The 16,975-nt window shown below is 44.8% G+C and overlaps 1 protein-coding gene across 6 annotated transcripts in view; it reads right to left on the reverse strand.

Annotated features, from left to right (window-relative positions):
- Positions 1 to 16,975, reverse strand: part of RAI14 (retinoic acid induced 14) — a 161,372-nt gene that overhangs the window by 47,317 nt on the left and 97,080 nt on the right. For all 6 annotated transcript variants that reach the window (XM_061393765.1, XM_061393764.1, XM_061393763.1 and 3 more), the window contains exon 3: positions 14,184 to 14,314. In XM_061393765.1, coding sequence (XP_061249749.1) covers positions 14,184 to 14,314 — 131 coding nt within the window. The remainder of the gene's footprint in view (positions 1 to 14,183; positions 14,315 to 16,975) is intronic.

The raw sequence follows: 16,975 nt of genomic DNA on the forward strand, positions 1-16,975 counted from the left end.
CTGTTTGCCAGCTGAACCATATATTTGGAGGAAACACAAACTCGCAGGGCTACTTTCAGAAGACTTGGATTGTTAATGCATGTTCATTCATAGCTTTCACTTGAACTCTTTCTTGAGTGAAGGATTTCACTCCAACTCTTTCTTCACAAGCAACCCAACTCCCGATCCCAAAAGAGCTGGCCAGCCGAGTGAGGTCAGGAATGCAACAGGCTGGCCACCACCAGCAACTCTCTAGTCCTGTCCACTGCTTCTGCAACCAATTTTTTACTCCCCAAGTCAAGCTATAGAAAATAACCATACACCAAACCCTACTAGCACCATCAGACACACCCAGAATTCCAGCAAGTTAGAAGACTGAGAAGAATAAACTGGTCTAACATTTCACTTCATAGATGAAGTCGGTGAGGCTCAGGTTGAAAGTAGTGAAAGTGTCAGTCGCTCAGTAGTTCCTGTCTGACTCTTTGTGACCCTGTGGACTGTAGCCCTCCAGGCCCCTCTGTCCATGGAAGTCATATTCCTCTGCCCATGGAACTCTCCAGGCAAGAATACTGAAGTGCGTTATCTTTCCCTTCTCCAGGGATCTTCCTGACCCAGGGATTATACCCAGGTCTCCTGCACTGCAGGTGAATTCTCTACCATTCTCTGAGCCACCAGAAAAGAGAGGTTAGGGAAATGTGGAAAAGATCAGGACTTGAGTTCACTGACCTGACCCTATTAGCAGTTCCTCCCTGCTAAGCCCACATCTCCCTTCTTTCTTTTTAAAGCTCTTTATTTCCAAGAGAGGAGTAACAATGGTCAGTGAGACTCAGAAATACTTCACAATAATAACCAACTTTTCCTTTTATTATTTATATTATTATTTCACAATAATAACTAGCTTTTCAGAGTTGGACTATAAGGAAAGCTAAGCACCAAAGAATTAATGCTTTTGAACTATGGTGTTGGAGAAGACTCTTCAGAGTCCCTTGGACTGCAAGGAGATCCAATCAGTCCATCCTAAAGGAAATCAGTCCTGAATTATTCATTGGAGGGACTGATGCTGATCCTTTGGCCACCTGATGTGAAGAACTGACTCCTTGGAAAAGACCCTGATGCTGGGAAAGATTGAAGGTGAGAGATGGGGACGACAGAGGATGAGATGGTTGGATGGTATCACCGACTCAATGGACATGAGCTTGAGTAAGCTCCGGGAGCTAGTAATGGACAGGGAAGCCTGGTGTGCTGCGGTCCATGGGGTCGCAAAGAGTCAGACACGACTGAGCGACTGAACTGAACTAAGAACATCAGCATTTCCCCCAAATTGTCTATACTTTAACTGCATTCCTTTTGTAAGGCATCTTTCTGGAAGGGGAAAAAAATATTAGATCATATGAATAAGGGAAATTAAGTATTTGGAATTAGGATTTAATCCAAAATCTTCCCGTGGCCCACCAGGTTCTATATGAGGGGCTACTGGCTCCCATTGTGATCTCATCTTCTAGTTGATTCTCTGTTCGCTGGGCACATCAAACACCCTCCTACCTCAGAGCATCTGCCCAGCTGTTCCCTCCACCAGGACAGTTCTAGAAAAGTGCATGGCTTGTACCTCATTCCAATTCAGGAATCTGCTCAAATGAAGGCATCTGCTCAGAGAGGCCTTTCTTAACCAGGTTTATTCATAGTGGCCCCTAGCTGCTGTTTTTTTTTTTTTTTTTCAGTGCACCTGACATTACGTTAAAGAGGCATGTGATTATTGTCTGACTGCCCTGTTAGAATATACCTTCCTTGATGGCAGAGATTTTGTTTAGCCTATTGCAATTTTCCTAGCAGAGAAGTGATCTGGGGTGAGGCATGGGGGTAATGCAGGTTTCAGTTTTGAATTTGTCTTTTCTATCTGAAGTTTCTATTTTGTGTTTCACTAAACCAAGGCACAGGCTTCCCTGGTGGCTCAGTGGTAAAGAATCTGCCTGCCAATGCAGGGGACTCAAATTCAATCCCTGGGTTGGGAAGATGCCCCGGAGAAGGGAATGGCAACCCATTCCATTACTCTTGCCTGGGAAATCCCATGGATTGAGCAGCCTGGGAGGTCACAGCCCATGGGGTCACAAAGAGGACTTAGTGACTAAAAAACAACAACCCAAGGTACACCTATAAACTGGCATGACCATGTTTTTTTCAGGTGGTAAGTTCTTAAGAGAGAAGCTGTGTTATGTGTTATGTTATTAACTTTGCTCCCCAACATCATATCATATAGTGTGTCCCTTGGACCAGCTAAGACTTTAGCATCACCGGGGGGCTTGTCAGAAATACAGATTCTAAGGATCTTGCTCAGACTCAGAGAAGAAGCCTAGCAATCTGTGTTTCAACAAGCCCCCTAGGTGATTCTGAAACATGTCCAATTTTTAGGACCACTAGCATTGTAGGCAGAAGCAGGAACTAAAAGTCAGCACTCTTTGGTTTTGGTCTCAATTTAGCAATCTCCAAGGATGAGACAATAAAGTCACCCACAGTCGTCAGCTTCAGTTCACTCACCTGGTCCATATGATCATGGAAGCCTTCTACACCTCTAAAGTCTGTGATTTCAACCCAGCCTACCAAGTGTTTCATGGGACTTACTTGCTGCAACACCTAAATTTTAATGAGGTCACTGAGCTCAAATGAGGCTTAGCATACATCAAATATTTCAGTGGGACAATCCTTAATCCTTAGACCAGGATTTCCGTTTCAGATTATAATCTGAGGGAAAGGACAGCATCCCTGTCTAATAGCTTCTAGTCAAAAAGCCTTGAAAAACTATTATCCTCTGAAACTATTCTCCTCTTGTAGCAGGGATCAACTCCAGAGGCCAAGAGAAATCGCCTCCGGCAGAGAAGTAGTAAGCCTGCCTATGTTTCAGCTATTTCAAAGGCAGGTGCAACAGTGACTCTGATCACTGCTATTATCAGTAACTGAGGCGGCAGAAAGTTTAAAAAATGGAAACATTGGTTGCCTTCTCCTGGTAAACATTTCAGGTAGATATAATAAAAGGTGACTGGCATAAAATAAATAAAGACAGTAAAAACAGGATTATTGTTATTAAGTGCCCATAATGTGCTAACAGAGTCAGCCATGCTTCTTCTCAGGGCAGAGGTCTCCTAGTGACAGGAGGAGGAGACGCTCAGATGAAAGATCACATACCCAGAGCTAAGAAACCCCGAGACACTTAAGCTGAACATTAGCTCTTTTTCCTCACGACTGTTTGGTTTCACGAATGCAGTCTGAAAGTAGCACTTAGGAAGTATGAAATCTTTAGGGCAAATGATCTGTCTCTTGTATTCATTATCAGTGCAAACAAATAGAGGAAAACAATAGAATGGAAAAGACCAGAGATCTCTTCAAGAAAATTAGAGATACCAAGGGAACATTTCACGCAAAGATGGACTCAATAAAGGACAGAAATTGTAGGGACCTAACAGAAGCAGACGATATTAAGAATATCATCTGTGTATTAATTCTGTGTATTAAGAATACACAGAAGAACTATATAAAAAGATCTTCATGACCCAGATAATCACGATGGTGTGATCACTCACCTAGAGACAGACATCCTGGAATGTGAAGTCAAATGGGCCTTAGAAAGCATCACTATGAACAAATCTAGTGGAGATGATGGAATTCCAGTTGAGCTCTTTCAAATCCTAAAAGATGATGCTGTGAAAGTGTTGCACTCAACACGCCAGCAAATTTGGAAAACTCAGCAGTGGCCACAGGACTGGACAAGGTCAGTTTTCATTCCAATCCCAAAGAAAGGCAATGCCAAAGAATGTTCAAACTACCACACAATTGCACTCATCTCACATGCTAGCATGGAGAAGGCAATGGCACCCCACTCCAGTACTCTTGCCTGGAAATTCCCATGGATGGAGGAGCCTGGTAGGCTGCAGTCCATGGGGTCGCTGAGGATTGGACACGACTGAGTGACTTCACTTTCACTTTTCACTTTCATGCATTGGAGAAGGAAATGGCAATCCACTCCAGTGTTCTTGCCTGGAGAATCCCAGGGACGGGGGAGCCTGGTGGGCTGCCGTCTATGGGGTCGCACAGAGTCGGACACGACTGAAGTGACTCAGCAGCAGCAGCACATGCTAGCAGAGTAATGCTCAAAATTCTCCAAGCCAGGCTTCAATAATACGTGAACCGTGAACTTCCAGATGTTCATGCTGGATTTAGAAAAGGCAGAGAAACCAGAGATCGAATTGCCAACATCTGCTGGATCATCAAAAAAGCAAGAGAATACCAGAAAAAAATCTACTTACGCTTTATTGATTACGCCAAAGCCTTTGACTGTGCAGATCATAACAAACTGTGGAAAATTCTTCAAGAGATGGGAATACCAGACCACCTGACCTGCCTCCTAAGAAATCTGTATGCAGGTCAAGAAGCAACAGTTAGAACCAGACATGGAACAACAGACTGGTTTCAAATCAGGAAAGGAGTATGTCAAGGCTGTATATTGTCACCTTGCTTGTTTAACTTATATGCAGAGTACATCATGTGAAGTGCCGGGCTGGATGAAGCACAAACTGGAATCAGATTGCTGGGAGAAATATCAATAACCTCAGATATGCAAATGATACCACCCTTAAGGCAGAAAGTGAAGAAAAACTAAAGAGCCTCTTGATAAAAGTGAAAGAGGAGAGTGAAGAAGTTGGCTTAAAGCTCAACATTCAGAAAACTAAGATCATGGCATCCGGTCCCATCACTTCATGGCAAATAGATGGGGAAACAATGGAAACAGTGACAGACTTTATTTTCTTGGGCTCCAAAATCACTGCAGATGGTGACTGCAGCCATGAAATTAAAAGATGCTTGCTCCTTTGGAAGAAAAGCTATGACCAACCTAGACAGTGTATTAAAAAGTAGAGACATTACTTTGCCAACAAATGTCCATCTAGTCAAAGCTATGGTTTTTCCAGTAGTCATGTATGGATGTGAGAGTTGGACTATAAAGAAAGCTGAGCACCAAAGAATTGATGCTTTTGAACTGTGATGTTGGAGAAGACTCTTGAGAGTCCCTTGGACTGCAAGGAGATGCAACTAGTCAATACTAAATATTCATTGGAAGGACTGATGCTGAAGTTGAAACTCCAAGCCTTTGGCCACCTGATGTGAAGAACTGACTCATTTGAAAAGATCCTGAATGCTGGGAAAGACTGAAGGCAGGAGGAGAAGGGGACGACACAAGATGAGATGGTTGGATGGCATCACTGACTTGATGAGTTTGAGCAAGCTCCAGGAGTTGGTGATGGACAGGGAAGTCTGGTGTGCTGCAGTCCATGGGGTCACAAAGATTCAGACACAACTGAGTAACTGAACTGAACTGATTCATGACTCCCAGACTCTATTACCCAGAATGGGTGATTTGTACCAATTTCCAAACCTTTCTGACCCATACTTTTCTCTTCACAAATTACTCCAGGGTGATTGAGAGCATCAGATGAGAAATACTGGGAGAAACTGACATGATCTTTCTAATGGGTGAAAGATCAACTATCTGTTGACTTAAGAACACATATGAAAGCCCCCAGCCCAGTGTTGGGTACTCAATATTAACATGACAAATAACAACTGTTAATTGTGTAAGATAGGTACATAAGTAAACAAGACCCATCAAGTTTAAGAGAGGTAGTGGTTGAGGTCAAGCTCAGCCCTGTTGGAAATTAGAAAAGACTTCATGAAAGAGAGGGCAAACTGGACCTTGAATGACTCTGCAGTCTATATGGTGGTGGTGGTGGCGGCCTTTTGTAAAGTGTCACTTTCAGGGATGCAGGCAAGGAAGCAGGAGCATTTCTAAAGGACAGGCATGTGTTGAGTGATGTCATGTGCCTCAACCTTTGAACTGTCTGGTGGCTGCCAGCGTGAGAACCTCCTGCCCCAGGTGCCCCCTCCTCCCGCGAGGTTAGTCTGGATGGAGGTCAACGCCTGCGTGTGCTGCCGGCCACGCCCACTCGCCCCGGCTCCGCCCTCTATCACAACTCCCTTTCCCAGGCTCTCCTGACCTCTGCATGTGGCGGCAGGCCTCGCCCCTGAGGCAAAGCCAGATTGCTGCAACCCTGGGCAACAATAAGCCATCTGAGTGTCTAAAATCCTTCCTTTTCAATATACTTAATCCGACTTTGCAAAGTTTCAAAATGAAAAAGTCCTGTGACCCCACCAATATTTTAATCACTGTAGTTCTTAATCCCTGTATCTATTCTCATCAATTTGCACCACTTCCTGGTTACAAGTCTTCCTTCCAAAGCACAGTTTTGCAACCTGATCTGTTCAGCTTTAACCCATGACACTATTTCCCTATAAACACCTTGTGAATTATATAACTTTAACGTAATTTATGACAAAATTTATCTTTCATTTTAATTTTACTCTGTGCACAAGCATGATATATACATGTATGTGTGGATGGGCTTCCCTGGTAGTTCAGACAGTAAAGAATCTGCCTGCAATGTGGGAGACTGGGTTCAATCCCCGGGTTGGGAGGATCCCCTAGGGGAGGGCATGGCAACCCACTCCAGTACTCTTGCCTGGAGAATCCCCATGGACAGAGGAGCCTGGCAGGCTACCACCCATGGGGTCACAAACAGTTGGACACGATTGAGCAACTAAGCGCGCGCACGCGCGCACACACACACACACACACACGTGCATGTATGCTAGAAAACATTTCACCTGGGCTCCTTGGGCCTTCCTCAGTCCCCCTGGAACCTGTCATGAGGGAAAACCCATAGGAAGCTTTGGGCTATAAAGCCTGGGGTCTCACTGCAAAGTGACCAGCACCATGGTCCTCAGCTTGGGCTGACCATTCAAGCCACCTGTGTGCTGAAACAACCCCATGCCCAGACTGCACCCCATAGGAATTACACAGGTAGCTCTGAGGGTGATGCCCAGCACTTCTCAAAGCTGTCCAGGAAGCTTCTAATGGGAATTAGGTTGAGAACCACGGATCTAGTTGCCAAGTGGGTCCCTGACCTTGAAGTGCTATGATAAGCTCTGGAGGAAGGGAAGGAAATAATGACCATGGTATTGTTTTTCTTTTCCATTTGGGATGTTACCACTTCCCCTGTCCCCACCACATCCTCCCAACCCATTCTCTCGGGGCCACCTTGCATCACAGGAAGCATTCCTTCACTACTCCAGTGCATCACCACCTCTTCCCATCTTGAACCCCTTACAGTTAGTATGTTATGATTTAGCACTTAATTATTCTCCAGTACTTCCGTTGGTCTTATCTTCTCAGCCAGATGCTGTGCATCTTGTAGGCAAGGACCATATTTTCTCCCTTTTTTTGTTATGTGCTTATGAATGATTTTGGAGCACTTTAATACCTCCCAACTAGAAGCAAACATTTGGGTACATTTGCAAGACAGGAACAGACATTATGTCACTTTCAAAAATGCACTTGACCAGAAGCAGAGTAGATAGGCTATAAAGAAATTATAGCTTTCAGTTCATCCCTCTGCCAGATATTAACAGGATATAGACAAAACACAGGGTGGTTTTGCCTGGAAGGCGATTTTGCTGAGAAGGAGGCTGCAATTACACATAAAGTATACTGCAGTTTTAGGTAAATGAATTTGAGAGCTGTGAGAGAAGGCAACCAGGTGGTATGACTTGATTTCCAAGACTGATTTCCAAGGGTTTTCAGTTTTGGAAATCTCTTGTTTTCTCTTCCAGAAAACAGGAAGAGTCAGAAGTACAACAAACCACCGGCCAGAGAAGCCCCTTTTCATATTGATCTGCAGAATTCGAGGACTACCTCCTCTATTTTACATGTAAGTGCCACCAAGTCAAGTTCTTGTTTTCAAAGCCAAAAAGATCAGGTCTTTGAAAGGTGGGCTAAACATGGATGCAGACAACATACATATACATACACGGATGCAGACAACAACACGTGTATATATATATATATATTTGTCTCTATTCACACACGGCTGGGTGGTATTTCTTCAAATACCACAGTCCCAGCAGTGATTTTATTTAGTCTGGTTGTTCCTAAAACAAACACACATAACTTTAATTAAACGCACATCCAAATGTAGGGGAAACAATCTTGAAACAATTAGCTTGTTCTATGGTGAGAGGTTTTAGGGCAATGGCATCTCCCCCTTCCTCACCTCCACCATGGAAAGAGAACAGATGGGCTGAGGGAGGCCAAGCTTGACGCCATAAACACAGCCCGCAGCTGAAGCTCTCTGCCCGGCTCTGTTTTGTTCTCTTCTGACCCAAGACATCACCCTTCTTTTACTCTTTGTGAAATGAATTTCAGTTATTTGATTGCTTCCACCCCCTTTTTAACCCCTCTTAGATCAGTTTTAGAGGAAAAAAAAAAATTCAGACAAGGTTTCTTATCTCTCCCTAAAGGAAATATTCCAGGAAGAACTGAAAAGTTTGAAGAATTACTAAACCACCCATCTGGTTATTGACCTTGGGTTATGGAAGCTTCTGGAGAATGTCAACCGAGATGGCTGCCTCATTCTTGGGACTTTCTGGGTTGTCTGATTCTCTAGGTAGTGAGGGCTGAGTTTGTCCCTACTGAAATTGCACTGGAAGCTGGGAGAGACATGTGTCAGGTTGTGATGTTCACCAGGACAGCTATTTTCCTCTTGAGCCCCATGATAGTTCAACCCTAACAACTTTACCCATGAGATAGTACCAGCAAAAAAGAGTGTTTTCTCCATTAGAACCATGCTGAAAAGTTCACTTACACAAATAGCAGCCAGGTGCCTCTTATATGCCTGGAAGAGTGGGAGAAACCAACACCACCACTGAAATCATAGGATCCCTGTCCTCACAGAGCTTCCATGTTGTAAGGGATTTGAGTCATTCAGAAAACACAGATCTTGGGGGCTTCCCTAGCAATCCAGTGGTTAGACTCTGCACTTCCAATGCAGGAGGCACAGGTTCAATCCCTGGTCAGGCAAGTAATATCCTGCATCCACATGGCATGGCCCCCAAAAAAATATAGATCATATTTAAGCTGTAGAGGCTTTTCTACATCAAGTTCTTCAATCAAGATTCTAGTATTTCCAAGAGAAGACAAAAATTTTTTAAAAGGACTGAGAATATCAGGGAGGAAGGCATTCTGGACTAGAGAACCTGGGGCAAACACCTAAATGGTCTCACAGGAGAGGAAGGCAGGGAGCAGACAGTGCCACCTCCAGCAGAAGAAACGAGTAAGAAAACAGCAAAACAAGGGCAGGGCCACCAGGAGGCCCTTGAAAGTCAAAGTCAGGACTCCAGGCTGTTAGGCAATAGGAAAACCCTGTGCATCACTGAGCAAGATGACAAAATGGGTTATCACAAAAGCTCACTAGAAGACAGGCCTCCAAATTCATTTTGATACGGAGGTATGCATAAATCAAAGGGTAAACCCTAATGAGTGGGCAGAGAACAAGGCCAAGTCTTGTCAAGGACCTAACTTCCAGGTATGTGATCTAGTCTTACCCTTTGGAGACAAATGCAAAACATTCTATACACATCCTCAAACAAATGCAGGCCCTGCAAGCTCCAGGGGGCTGATGGAGCAAGAGTTCTTGAGGGAGGAACACTCTGCATTGGTCCGCCCTGAATTCAGAACTGCTCCTAGGGAGTTCCCCATTCCCCTGACACCAAACCAGATGCACGTGGAAAGAACAGGAACAAGAACAGCAAAGTCTCTATAGGTTGAGGGACATGCACATACACGCAGGTAGGAATGCACAGATTAGACTAACCCAAAGCCAGAAGTGTAGACTTGCAAGGTAAGAATGCTGAAACCAAGGGAACAATGCTGCCTGGAGCTCACTGTTACAGCAGACATTTGGCCTTGCAGAATTACGTGGTACCAAAGGGACAGGCTTTCCTGATGGCTCAGACAGTAAAGAATCTGCCTGCAATTCAAGAGACCTGGGTTTCATCTCTGGGTCAGGAAGATCCCCTGGAGAAATGAACAGCTACTCACTTCAGTATCCTTGCCTGAAGAATACCATGGACAGAGGAGCCTGGAGGGCTACCGTTCACGGGGTCGCAAAGAGTCAGTCACAACTGAACGACTAACACACACAGAAACAAAGGGACAAGAGAGATGATTTCTAACCCCACAGCACCCCCTCTTCCTTCTCAACACTAAGACCATTAGATTTGAAAGAAAATATGAAGCCAGGTAGATTTAATTCTATGGTGGCTTTGAAAACTAAATTCTTACCATTATCAGTTAATAACTTTAAAAATCAAAAAGGAACAGTCCAACCAGAAAAGTTTAATGTTAGCTTATGATGTCTTATGAAAAATCTTGCACGGAAAAATTAACTACCTCCTCTCTTCCTTTTGCATAGAGTCTCTCTCGTTTTCTACCTAGGTGTCACTGAAGAGAAAAATGGTGGCTTATAAGTGCAAAGGCAGAGATGTTAGAAATGGCTCAGGGTTAATTCAGGGAGCGATGCCTCACATGGACCTTAGTTTTATCATCTTTTAAATGGAGGTGGTGATTTTTTTTTTTATAACTTCTGTGTGCATTTCTAGTTGAAAAGAACAGAATGAACTACTGATTCATGCTACAATAAGGATGAACCTTGAAAACATTAAGCTGAAAGAAGCCAGAGACCAAGGGCCTCGTATAGTATGATTCGGTTTATATGAAATATCCAGAACAGGCTGATTCATAAAGACAGAAAGCAGATTAGTGGTCACCAGGAAGAGTGGGAGGGGAGGTTAAGGAGTGTCACTGTTTAATGGGTGTGGGTTTCCTTTCGGGGTGATGAAACATTTCTGGAACTAGCTGATGATGATGGTTGTACTGTGAACGTACTTAATGCCACGAAAATGGATACTTTAAAATGGCTAAACTGGTAAGTTTTATGATGTGTATATTTTACAATTAAAAAAGAGAGATAAGAGAAAATAAATTTGACCATCTGTTCTATACATAAGGAATATCTTATTAACAAAAGGCACAGATTGATCAAGGTGATCATAATTATGGCAAAGCTGCTAACCTAAGTTTTCTTTTTTTTAGTGAGTATTGTCTTGGACGAAAGTCTCATGAACAGTTCCCTTCCCTTTCTCTGGGATGGCTATAAAGCTTGTCTTGTGCAGACATCTGCAGAGCCAGACTGGGAGGAGGAGGAGCCTAGAAAGCTGTATGGTGGTACATAGAGTAATACAAAGGCACCGGGCCTACTGCTAAAAATCTCAGCACAGGCTTAAGAGGGTGGCCTCTGCCACTGTAGCTCAGAGAGCATGAACTCCAAATGTAGCATCACAAGAAAAGGTTAATTAACTCATCCAACAAATATTTATTGGCTATCTACTATAGGACTTCCCTGGTGGTCCAATGGTTAAGAATTCGCCAATGCAGGGGACACGGGTTCGAACCCTGGTCCGGGAAGACCCCACATGCCACAGGAACTAAGCCCCTGCACCACAGCTACTGAGCCTGCACTCTAGAGACTGTGAGCTGCAACTTCTGAGCCCATGTGCCACAACTACTGAGCCCAGGCATCTAGAGCCTGTACTCCACAACGAGAGAAACCACCACAATGAAAAGCATATGTACCACAACAGAAAGTGGTCTCTGCTCACCACAACTAGAGAAAGCCCGTGTGGCAATGAAGATCCTGTGCAGCCAAAAATAAATAAAATTATTTTAAAAAGAATACTATAAACCAAGCCACTGGCTAGATAATTCCAGCTGGGAACTGTAAGGTCACAGTCCCTTCTAGCAAGGAAATTATAGTCTAGAGTGCAGGAGACCTAAGAACTAACAGTTACATAAGGTTGAATAGGCAACTGATGCAACACCCAAAGCCAGCCTACTACCCTGACTGGCGAGTCAGGGCTCCCAGGGATATGGCCTTGTGCCCACACCTGAGACAGGCCTCTGCCAAGAAGAAGTCAAGCTGAGGCTGGGGGCGTGGGGTTCAACTTAGGGTGACTGGCTGAAAGGACAAGCGCATCTCCTACAGAACCAGACCCTGACCTGTGTGAGAACGTGTACCCTCTCCCCTTTATGTGCTGGCTAGCCTGGTTCCTACAGAAAGCTTAGCCCTTTGAGCTTCCTGTGGCTCCCAATCAACAGAGTTGGGGTCTCCTCTATGGGATCACCCTTTTCTGTGGGTGCTGGGAAGATGGGTTAATTTCGGGCTTCCCAGGTGGCACTGGTGGTAAAGAACATGCCTGCAAATGTAAGAGACATAAGAGATGTGGGTTTGATCCCTGGGTCAGGAAGATCTCCTGGAGGAGGGCATGGCAACCCCCTCCCACATTCTGCCTGGAGAATCCCACGGACAGAGGAGCCTGGTGGGCTACAGTCTGTGGGGTCGCAAAGAGTCAGACACAAGTGAAGCAACTTAGCACGCAGCATAGCACTTTTAGTGGGACAATTTTCCCTGACAATTTGCCATTTATTCTTGATACCTATGTTTCAATCTACACTCAATCTAATTTCCAGAGAATGGTTCTCTCTGGTTGAATCTACATGGGATACTTTTAAAAATATGAATTCCTGGTCCTCTGCCTAGACCAAATGATTCAGAACATCAGGATGGGCATAGCATCCATATTTTAAAAAGCACCCCAAGGTGGACTTCCCTGGCAGTCTTGTGGCTAAGAATCTACCTTCCAATGCAAGGGACATGAGTTTAACCCCTGGTCGGGGAACTAAGATCCCACAAGAGGTGCAGCAGAATCAAAAACAAAGCTGACAAAAAATAAAAATAAAAGCATCCCAAGAGAGTCTAATGCCAGAGCTGCCAGAATTGAGCAACAGCAATCTAGGACAAGAAAGGAAGGGAGCTGGCTTTATCAAGTGCTTACTGTGGGCTGGGCACTGTGCAGCTTTTTACATCTGGCATCTATGGCTGTAGGTGCCCCTCCTTCATCCTTTTAGAGGTGCTCTGGCCATAAGCGTTATCGCCCCTAGCAAAGGCACTCAACCTTGCAGGGTTAGGAGATCAGAGATATCCCAGTTTCTTTACCCCTTGGGTGGGACAACTCTGAGTGAGTGAGTGAGTGAAGTCGCTCAGTCGTGTCCGACTCTTTGCGACCCCATGGACTTGTAGCCCACCAGGCTCCTCCATCCATGGAATTTTCTAGGCAAGGATACTGGGACAACTCTGAAGCATACTTTAAACCTGGGGTAAGCAAACTAGTTAAATTGTTAGGCTTTGTGGGCCACACAGTCCTTGTCTTAAGACTCAAATCTGCCTTTGCAGTGCAGAAAACAGCCACAAACAATGCTGAATGAATAGGTGTGGCTGCATTCCAACAAAACCCGATTTACAAAGGCAGACAGTTGGGCCATAGTTGGCCAACACCTACTCTAAGTCTAGACAGATTCCCAGAGGTCCTTAGCAGGAATGAGTCTCAGTTGCTCATAGCAGTAACCTGTCAATAACATGCTATAGAGGCTTCATTCCCTTACTGTCCACTTGCTGAGATCACGGGCTATAAAAACTTCTTCCACTCAAATCCATACCTCACAGCCTGCTTCTGGGGTCACCCAACCAATGTCAGTATCTTGTTTTATTCTCATAACTACCCTAGAGGTTGAATACTGTCATCTCCACTGCATAGTGAAGAAATTGAGGTGTGAGGACTACACAATCCTAGCTGATAAAAGTCCAGATTAGAAATCTAAAGTCAATAACCTCTCTGTAAAATGACCAGAGTAAGGAAAGACAGAGGATGAGATGGTTGGATGGCATCACTGACTCAATGGACATGAGTCTGAGCAAGCTCCAGGAGATGGTTAAGGACAGGGAAGCCTGGTGTGCTGCAGTCCATGGGGTCGCAAAGAGTTGGACACGACTGAGCGACTGAACAACAAATACTATAAATAATAAGGTTATGAGAAGAAAAAAAAAAACTTTCTCTTTTATGCTGTTTCTAATCTGGGATCAGATTCATTTCCCACCTATCAGTTAGTTGGTTACAAGGCTGGTGCTATTTGTTCTCTGGCAAAATCTTTGGTTACACCAGGAACAAATGTAACCATTCAAGGCAAAACTCAAATGTGTTACTTGGAACTTGGAGAGGAACTAGACTAAAATATCCTCTTACGTATTTTAACAAGGGGTGGGCGGTGGGGGCAGTACTAGCTGCACTTGCAAAGTTTCCCTAGGGATCCTGAGAACGTCAGAGAACAAGCTGAGAACCCCGAAGCAGCTGTCAGAAGCCGATCTCTAACTTACGCGGTCTTGCCCTCGCTGTCATGCTTGGTGGCACTGGCCCCCTTCTTGCCCAGCAGCGAGGCCACCTTCTCGGCATCTCCATTCTCCACGGCCTGCAGTAGTCGGTCATCATTCTTGTTCCACTCGTTGGTCTGTGGAGCAAAGAGGACACGTAGAGCCAGTAAGTGACAGCAGCCACAGCTATCCTGCCTTCAGGATCCAGAACGTCCCCGCTCTCCACCCTCCCCGTCACTCAAATGAGAACCTGCCCCGCAATGGGCAACTTTAAAAATACCTTTCCCTTCACCATGGAGACACCTAAAAAGGCTGGTTTCCCAAAAGAAAACATCCACAGTTCAATGAAATAGCGGCCGGTCACCAAACTCTGAAACAAAGCAACTTTTTTCAACTGAAATGGGGAAGATGAAGCAACTTTCAAAGACCAAGAGGCCAGTTTACACATTAGCTTATTTGCGGCTAAACTTGACAGCTGGCACCACAGAACACTGACCTTTGACCTGGTCCACAGCTCACTGGGCCCATAAAGGGACAGGACCAACCGGCCACCAGCCCAAGGCAGCCTGAGGATTTATACGTGCGACGCCCCTATCTACTTTTGCTGTCACTTCTCCCAGCCCGTTTACTGCAGTTTTGAGTTGTATGCTGGTTTTAAGTAGTTGTCTAGGCTTCCAACTCAACAGAATATTACCAGAAACAAAACTTCTTCCTGAACAAGCTATTACACATCAAATGGCCCCGAGCAAAGCGTCCACCTCCACGGACCCTCAGCCCCGAGAGAATAATTCTGCAAATGGCAGTAACAGGAAGGCTTTCGGCAGCACAAAAACTAATTTCTAATCTTATTAAGGGATAGAGAAGACCTTGATATCAGAGCAAAAAGAGCCTTGAGTACTAAGAAGTGTCCAACGTGGAAAGGCAGCAGTGAGCCACTGAAGATTTTAGAGTGGAGAACAAACTCGTGATGGAAGAAGAGTCAACAGGAGGCGTGTGAGGCACGTGGGATTCACAGAGGAGGAAAAGACCCTGGATCACCTCAAAGCCCCTGGGAAACTACAAGCCCAGCCTGCTTTCCAGACATACCCCCACGGCACCCTTGCTAAGCCTACTTTCTGGTGCTTCCAGGGATGGACACCTCTGCCCTGAAAGGGAATCTTCCTTTCTCCCCAGCACTTTCTACAGACAGGTCTCTAGGGCTGGCTGCTTTCCTGTGACCCTGAAAATAAGAATCACCAGGCAATTCATAGTAAAGACTCTGCCATGGACCACTTCCAGGAAAATGTAGAGGAGACACTGGAGATTTAAAAGTAACAAGAGGGAATCTTTTAAAGGACTGCAGTCTTCCATGGGCTCAGGACACTTTGCATCTCTCTGCACTCATCGAACCAGAAAACCCAGTAAGACTGTGCCTCTCAGAGCAAGGGTGGGGCCAGTAGATGGCCCTAGCACCCCTTCCAACCCTAGCCTAGAAGCAGGGCTTTCAAGAAAGCCACAGGCCACAGAAGAGGTAACCCAGGGCTCAAGTCAGAAGTTTCCTTCTCTGAGAGTCTCAGGGCTGGACATCTTCCATTTCTCAGGACTCTGTCCTTTCCTCATGAAGGGGAAGTCCTCCTTCTCCTTGCCATCACTGAGTGCAAGAACACAGAGAAAGTGCATCCGTCCTCTAGGCTGCATGAAGTCCAGAACACCACATGGGTACTTAAATGCTTCAGATATTAAGTCATCCGAAAAAAAAAAAAAAACCTGTGTGTGTCTCAGTTTCCCAAGGCTTTGAACTGAATGATCACTGTCCTTGCTCTAAAGCTTAAAAGGTTTAATCTAGAAAATGTCCAAAGCCAAACTCTGCTAGGAATTATTCTAGAATTGCACAGTCTGTGATGATGGAAATGTTCTATATCTGCAACTGTCCCAAAACTGTAGCCACTAGGCCAGTGATTCTCAACCAGGGGTGACTGCCCCTCAAGGGATATTTGGCAATCCTGACATGCAGTTTTGATTGTCATGACTAGGGAGTCCTACCAGCATCTGGTAGGTAGAGGCTGGGGTGATGCTAAACACCTTACAATGCTCGGGATACCCCTCTCCCCGCAACAAGCAACTATCTGGCCTCAACCACCAACCTCACATTAGCCACGTGTGGCTATTGAGCCCTGGAAATGTGGCCAGTGAGACTGAGGAAATGAATTTCAAAATTTAATTTTAGATATCAAGTGCCAGTAGCTAGTGGATATCACATAGAACAGTGCAGCTCAAAACTGTTTAGCAAAGAAAGAACGTGTCTAAGCCAAATTATCCACCATTCTCCTACAATTTACTCACAGAGAAGACAGTGGTTTTATCTTTTATTACAGATCAAGTTTCCTGAGACTTCCCTGGTGGTCTAGCGGTTAAGACTCCACACTGTCAAGACAGGGGGCGTGGGTTTGATCCCCGGTCAGAGAACTAGGGTCCCACATGCCATATGGCCTGGCCAAAAAAATAACAATAATAAAATAAATTCATGTCTTAAAATACTACTTATAAAAAACAAATCAGGCTTCTTATTGAAGGGGAACAGAACAAATACATTGCCCAAGGCACAAGTGTGTGTCAGTAGAATCGCAGGCTTTACTTAATGACGAAATGTAGCAAACACTAAGAGAAAGGATTGCAGCTTACTTTCCTCCAGACTGCACTTTACAAGCCACAACAAAACAAAAAACGTTTACTGAAGCACATTTCCAACCAATTATTCCTATCTACATCATCCCAACTGCTCCATTATTAGTGTTGTCTTTTAAAATCCTTCCCTAACT

This window comes from Bos javanicus, chromosome 20 (assembly GCF_032452875.1).
Source record: "Bos javanicus breed banteng chromosome 20, ARS-OSU_banteng_1.0, whole genome shotgun sequence".
Lineage (NCBI taxonomy): Eukaryota > Metazoa > Chordata > Mammalia > Artiodactyla > Bovidae > Bos > Bos javanicus.